Raw genomic sequence first — 8104 nt, 5'->3', positions numbered from 1 at the left:
CAGCAATGACCCAAGAAAGATTGGTTGGTCTAGCAACTATATCGATAGAGGCAGACATAGCTTATAATTTAAATTTAGAAGAGATTATAAACAGTTTTATTGTGCGATATCCCCGTAGAGCAAACATTTAATTAATATTATTATGTAATTGTTTTGCAGTGATGTTTCTCTTGTAAAAAAACAAAATAGCAATTGGAGATTTTCTTATATTTTTGTCTTATAATCCATCAGGGCGGATATTTAATTGTTTGCCTAAAGGCACAATCTAATCTGGCGATGGCTCTGAGCTTGATAAATATATATTAAAAGATTTTTCAAGGAGTAGAAGGAATAATGATATGAAGTCATCCCTGACAACTGCATAAGTATGATAAATACAAGGTGAAGAATCGGTATGAGGGTGGTCTGAAAAGTTCTCGGCCTAACAATGAAAAAACAAATTTATAATTTCAAAAATATTTTTATTTTTCAACATAATCTCCCTTAAGACTAAGATATTTATTCCAGTGATGCTCCAGCGACATTATTCTGTAGTGGTTCTCATTAAGAAATGCAAAATATCAATCTAAAGCTACAATCACCTCTTGATTTGAAGAAAATTGCTAACCAGCGAGGAAGAGTTTTAGTTTTAGGAACAGACAGAAGTTAGAGGGAGCCAAATCTGGGGAGTAGGATGGATGTTCCAACAATTCATAGTGCAGATCCCTTAATTTTCCCATTGCCAAAAACACTTGATTTTTTGCCAAAAAAGATGATTTTTTTCTTCTGCAAACTGTGATCTTTTCTCACAAATTTTTTCGTCAGGTCTGGTTAAAAGATCAGAATAATATTCCCCAGTTATTGTTTTACCCTTTTCAAGATAATTAATAAACAAAATGGCTTTAGCATCCAAAAACACCGATCCCATAACCTTTCTTGCTGATGGAACCAACTTTGTCTTCTTTGGCAGTGAACAACCGGCTTCTGTCCACTGTTTTGACTGATGTTTGGATTCTGGTGCATAATGGTGAATCCAAGTCTCATCCACAGTAATAAATCGATGCACAAAATCAGTTTTATTCTTGTCAAAATGTTCCAAGCACTGTTCAGAGATTTTCATGAGAGTGCATTTTAGATCTGCTGTGAGCAAGTGCAGCACCCATCTTGTGCAAAGCTTTTACATATGCAATTCTTCATGCAAAATATATCCTACACACTCTTTTGTAATGCCTATAGTCTCTGCAATTTCACGCACTTTGACTTGCCAGTCATCCAATACCATATTGTGCACTTGATCAATGATTTCTGGTGTTGTTATATTTTTTTGACGTCCTTCATGTATATCATTTTCAAGACTGGTATGACTACGTTTAAACTCGGCAGCCCATTTCTTAATTGTCAAAACAAAGGAGACGAGTGCCTATAAACTTTTATTAACTCCAAATGAATTTCTTTTGCCATTAAAGCTTCTTTTACAAAGAATTTTATAACCGCATGATACTCAATTTTATTCTTTTCAAGGGATACAGACAACACTTTTGCTTTAGACAGCTGTATAAAACAAACTATTTGATAGAATGACTCGCAATTTCACATGCATGCTTATGACAGATGCACCAACTTAGAAAAAAATCTCTTGCAATAGTGTTGTCATCTATGGTCGAGGCAAAGAACCTTTCAGACCACCCTCGTATTTTGTATAGAGAGCAATGAATGACTGAAATACATTGGCAAAGAATGTCACAAATGAAAGGTATGTAACTGAAAGGGTTTATTTTATTTTCATATTTTTAAATAATAAAAATAATAAGAACTTTGCATACTTTTATTACTTATGAAAGATTTATTTTTTTAAATAATCAAAATTTTAAATAATAATAAAAAAATTTAAATAACAAAAATAAAAATACACTTAAATATTTCGTTATCTGGCTCATTTAAAACAATCACATTCTGCAAAAAAACAAAGACAACAAGATTATTCCTGTTCATCTAGGAGAATATTCTTGCACTTACAAAATGTCTTTGTAAAATAAGTATCTTCATCTGTAAACATATGACCATTTTCAAAAACAATTTCTACTTTAGGATCCAATTCTTCTCTATAACAATAACAAAGGGAAGTTGGTTCAAAATCAGAAGGAATACTTCCACCACAGGATTCTTTTATTGGTGCTCCTGGAAATTTCTGCATGCTAGTAACAGATTCTACTAAGCACTTCTTACCACTACATTCTTTTACTGCTTTTTCCTTCAAATCCTTGTTAAATGAAATGATGCTATCTAAAATGTACAAAAATATTAAATAAATTTAACACACATTATTTGATCAATTTATATGAAAGTTGAACAAGACATACTAATTAAACAATTTCCAAAATAATTTGGAAAAATTAATATGACTCATTAGCATATTTGGTCAAGTATTTTGGTGAGAGGATCAATTCATGAATTAAGTAGCATCAAGCTATAAGGTGGGAAAAATAAGAATATACTGAAAATAAACAGGGACTAATTAGTATTTATAAAGTAAATTCAAATTTATTATATTAAAAAGCATCATAATGGTGAATGGATACATCGTGAGCTGTCCTGATATGGACAGGTGTTACATATTTTTGTAGTGTTATTTTAATTTCTTGAACCTAATTAATTTTAAAATTAATGGTCAAAAAACTTGACTAAAATTCAACTCAATGACATCAATAATTTATCTATCATGACCAAACTCTCTTAATGAAAAAAAATCAGTTATTATAGGCTACAACTGATATAAATAACAAAAATAAAGTAAAAATAAAAAACCTACTTACTTGTTTAAAAAAGGCCAAGAAGTATGCTGGAATACACTTATTTCAATGCAAGAGAGGCATCAGTGTCTGTTAACTAATTTGGTGCGTATAAATGTTTTGCTTATTTGAATATTTTGGTTTTTAATTTCCTCCTTTCACTAAAACACTTCTTTGGACAACAGTGGTTATACAGACATAGATTCCTTGTGCATACACTGAAGTCATTCCTGGGACCATGAAGGACTTCAGTGAAAGCAAGTAGTAGTTGCCTATTGACTTTTCAACTTTCATTTCATTTGGTTTGTATCAATTATAGCCTATTATGACCTTTTTTTACTATAAGTTTTTAACATTGCAACGAAAAATATTTCTGCAGTTAGTTAAATAAATAAATTAAGATTCTTCAGAAGAAATCTCTCAGCATGGATTTTGTGCCAGTAAGGGTTGGTTCGAAAACTATAAAAAGCGTTTTTCTTTGTATAATCTTAAAATCCAGGGAGAATCAGCATCAGCAGACGTTGAAGTTACCCGGAAATATCCAGCAGAACTTTTAAAAATCATTGATGTTTATTTACGATCCGCAAATCCTCATGTGATGAAAGGGCTCAACAAGTCCACCCTACCTGTTTATTGGCGGGCCAACAAAAAGGCGTGAATTACAGCTAGAATGTTTGAAAATCGGTTTTGCAAGTGTTTTGTACCCGATGTAGAAAGTTATACAAAGAAAAATAATAACTGACTTCAAAATTCTACTAATTTTAGATAACGTACCAGGCCACCAAACAAATTTAAGCCATCCAAATATTAAAATAAATTTTTGCCGCCTAATACTACTTCACTTATTCAACCACTCAAAGGAATAATATCAACATTTAAGTCGTTATATTCGTCGAACATTCCAATTAATTTTGGAAAAAATGGAATCTAATCCAAACATCACACTGCCTCAAGCATGGAAAGTTTTCAATATTGAATTGTGTAAAAATTATTTCTCTGTCAATTAAGGAAATACAACATCTATGCCAAATGCTTGCTGAAAAAAATATGACCTGAAGCCATTCTGGAACAAAATTTCATACCTCCAGTGGATTATTATTATTATATCGGGCAACTCTAAGGAGTCGACAGACTCATCGAGGGAGGCCCAAACATCATGTCAAGAACAACTATTCGACATTCACACAGTATCTATCATACTTCACCTTGAACTCATTCACGGTCATAGCACCCACAACAGACTCTGGCAGCTTATTCCACTCATTCGCCACTCTCCAAGTAAAAAACCTTGCATTAACACCCCTGCTAACCACATTCTTGCCCAGCCTCCATGTATGGCTCCTAGTCCTCCCTCCACCAGTCCTATTCTCAAAAATATCTTCTGGATTAATCTTATAGAATCCCTTCAGTAATTTGAATGTCTCAATCATATCATCCCTTTTCCGCCTCTCAACCAATTTCTGCAACCCACAAATCTTCAACCTGTTCTCATAAGGTTCATTCCACAGACCTGCTATCATCTTGGTCACTCATCTCTGGATCCTCTCCACCTCCTCGCCATCAAGAAGAAACCCTGGCATCCATATCTGGGCACAGTAGTCTAGATGGGGTCATATCAAGGCTCGATACAGAGGAACAATAACTTGTTTGTTTCTGCTTGTTAAAGTATTTTTCGGAAACCAAGTGATTTGATGAGTTAATTTAGCCACTTTTGCGATGTGCCCCACTAAAGTTCGACTCCCTATTCACCAACACTCCCAAATCCCTGGCCTCATCAATCTGCTGGAGTACAGTTCCACCAATGTGATATAGTGCTGCTAATCTTTTCACCCCAAAATGCATAACCTTACACTTTGCCACATTAAACTGACATCCATTCTCCTTAGCCCAGACCTCCAATCTATCCAAAGCATCCTGCAACATTTTGACATCCTGTGCACTCACAATTGCTCTACCCAACTTTTCATCATCAGCAAACAAGTGAACACTTCCTCTCAAATCCTTTCCTATATCGTTAATGAACAAATTAAACAGCAGTGGTCAAAGAACAGAACCCTGCGGCACACCACTAGTCACAAGCTGTCTTTTGGACTGAACTCCTGAATAAACCACTCTCTGATATCTCTCCATCAACCACTTTCACATCCATCTCACCAACCCTATATCCATCTCCATCTGCTCCAGTTTACTGATTAGAATTCCATGTGGTATCCTATCAATGGCCTTAGCCAGGTCAAGAAGTATCGCTGTAAACCCATTATCCTTATCCAGTTCAGCAGATACTGTGTTATAAAACCTGAGCAAGTTACTGAGGCATGATCTACCCTTCACAAAACCATGTTGTCCCCGATACAGTATCCCATTTTCATCTATCCAATCCTGTATTCTTCTCTTGACTAATTTCTCCAAGGCCTTGACAATGATTCCTGATATGGTAATTGGTCGGTAATTTACAACAGCAGTCTTGGAACCTCCTTTATGCAGTGGAACTATTTTCCTCTCTTTCCACCCCCTCAGGACTAACCCAGACCAGAGACTCAAATTAAACAAAATGGTCAAGGGTACTGACCATTCTTTAGCCGCTTCACGTACGACACAAGCTGGTATACCATCCAATCCCACAGATGTATTGACATTGATGTTTTGCAATAGACTACTCACCTCCACTTCATTCACCACAATTCCTGTATAATCTATTGGTTCATTCATTTCTGCAATGACACCACCTGGATGATATATTCTTGCAAAGTGCTCGCTCAGTAATTCAACTATATCAACTGATTCGGTTACCTCCCTACCATCCCTCGGCATTCTTTAAAATCATTCTGCCATATACCTTTTTTTTCTTTTACTTGCAACATATCGAAAAAACTGTTTGAGATTCGCTTTAGCCTGCATGGCCAATGTTCTTTCATAATCCTTTTTTGCTTTTCTTACCATACTTGTTAACTTTCTGGCCTGCTCTTTATACTGTTCATGTGCCTACCAGTCACCTTTCTCCTTAAATTCCCTACATAGTTGTTTCTTTTTTTTTGCAGCTCAAGCTTAATGGTGTTATTCATCTATTTAACCCTACTTGATTTATTATTCGGACTCAGGTATACAGTCAGCCATTGCTTCATGCAAACACTTCTTAACCACCACCCATGCACTTCTAGCCCTTGCAGTTGTACATGCCATGGCACTGAACCAATCAAACTCCTAAGCTTGTCATACTTGCCAGCCCAATAATTCCATATGTAGCCTGTCTTAATTGTAAATTCCATACCTTTAGCCACCTCCCAAGTCAAGACCCTATGACCACTCTCACCAATTGGTGGCAACGTGGTCATATTCATTATAGCCAAATTCTCAGATGCAATTACTAGGTCAAGCACTCTCTGACTCCTAGTATTTTCCATTACATGCTGTCGCAGATAGTTATCCCTTAATAGCCGCATAAAATCCAATTCCTTCCTTCTACGTGTCCTCTCCTCTTTCCAATCAATGTTACCATAGTTGAAATCTCCCATAATAATTACCCTCCTTCCACTCATTTCTTCTATTTGCTTATGCATACAATCTCCACCATCTATTCCATCACCTGGTCCATAGCAGCACCCAACTGTATATTTTGTTCTGATAGTTTCAATCTCACACCAAACAGTCTCAAATGTGCTCTCTTCTCTATCCTGAAGTTCAATTCTATACTCCTTGGCTGCAACTCATCAGCTATCATCAATAACACTCCTCCCGTCTTTTTATGCTCCCTGTCACTCCTGAACACACCATACCCCTCACATTCAATCCCACTAGCTGTGTCATCTTCTGTCAGCCATGTTTCACTAATGCCAATAACCTGTGGTCGTATAATAAACGTCGCACACATTTTTGTGTGCGACGTTTATTATACGACCTTCGCTGACAAATAAAATCATCTGTGGTTAGAAGCCACATAAAAAAATTACTATATACTATATAATTTGCTAGTGGAAGTTCTTTTTTGTAGTCAAAAGAGAACTTCAACTTCATCTCTATCTCATCACTAATAGTAATGATGAGATAGAGAATTCAATTGTCTCTTCTTGAAGAGTAATATCACACTTCAAGTCTTCTTGAAGAGTAATAGATGATCCAGAGACAAGTGAGAAAAATAATTACTGGTCTGTAGAGTGTTCACAATGAGAGCAAACAGCAAGTTTGTGGATTACAAACTTTAGTTGATAAGCGCAAAAGAGGAGATATGACAGAAACATAAAAGTTACTAAAAGAACCTTACCGGGTAGATGCTGAAGATATTTTTCAATATACTGACAGGACATGGCAAAAAAAAAAAAAAAAGGTACAGGGGGAAAGTCACTTCTGGAAATTGTGTGAGATAGTGTGCTCAGCAAATGTGTAAGGATAAATTTTTTTTTTTTTGGGGGGGGGGGGGGGACGTGGTGAATGATTGGAAAAAATTATTATTACCCCAAGATCCCATGGAGTCAAATACTCATCTAGGAGGTCCTTTTCACACACATAGCCTCATCATACCGTGCCTTAAATACACTCAAATTCTCTGCAGACATGACTCAGGCAAGGCATTCAAATCTTTCACAACTCTGCATGTAAAAAACCTGCTTCTCACTCCCCTGTTCACACCCTCCTTTTACAGTTTCCAGGGATGTCCTCTGGTTCTCCCCTGATCCCCCTCCATTTGCTGCAAAACCTAACCAACACTGATCATATAACAACCCCTTACTAACTTGTAGGTCTCTATCATATCACCCCCTCTTCCTCCTATCCACTAGACTCTGTAAATTGCATCTTTTCAACCTTTCCTCATATCCGATATTCCAGAGATCAGAAACCACCTTAGTAAGCCATCTCTGGACCTTTCCACTACCTCTTCATCCTTTTGAAAAACCATGTAACCAAATCTGTGCACAGAAGTCCATGTGTGGCATAATCAAAGCCTTATACAATGGAACAAGAATCTCCTTACTTCTACAAGCCGGTGTCCTCTGTATCATTCCAAGAATTCTTCGTGTTGTCCTTACAATTTTGGCAATGTGTTCCCCAAATTTCAGATCCTTATTCACTATCACCCAAAGATCTCTTATTTCCTCCACCTAAACAATATACCCCCACCAAGCATAAATTCTACATCCCATCTTTGTTTCCCAAATTTTAAACCCTTCAATTTTGCAATATTGAACTCGCATTCCCATTTCCATGCCAGTTCACTCAATTTATTCAAGTCTTCTTGTAAGGTCACATCTTCTCTACTCTTCATAGTTCGTCCCAACTTGGCATCATCTGCAAACAACTGAATATCCCCATCGAAATCTTTGCCAGTATCACATTAACATATG

General features: G+C 36.2%; 1 protein-coding gene across 2 annotated transcripts in view; it reads right to left on the bottom strand.

Moving 5' to 3' along the window:
• Window positions 1-1912: 1912 nt before the first annotated feature.
• The window catches only part of LOC150102412 (uncharacterized), a 261771-nt gene continuing 255579 nt past the window's right edge, over window positions 1913-8104 (bottom strand). For both annotated transcript variants that reach the window (XM_090399631.1, XM_090399632.1), the window contains one exon: window positions 1913-2262. In XM_090399631.1, the coding sequence (XP_090255757.1) occupies window positions 1958-2262 (305 nt within the window). In that variant the 3' untranslated portion in view covers window positions 1913-1957. The remainder of the gene's footprint in view (window positions 2263-8104) is intronic.

This window comes from Typopeltis vanoorti, chromosome 10, assembly GCF_054136105.1.
Source record: "Typopeltis vanoorti isolate ZY-2024b chromosome 10, IOZ_Tvanoo_1.0, whole genome shotgun sequence".
NCBI lineage: Eukaryota > Metazoa > Arthropoda > Arachnida > Uropygi > Thelyphonidae > Typopeltis > Typopeltis vanoorti.
Note: the sequence above shows the minus strand (reverse complement) of the source record. Positions and strands in the feature narration are given on the sequence as shown.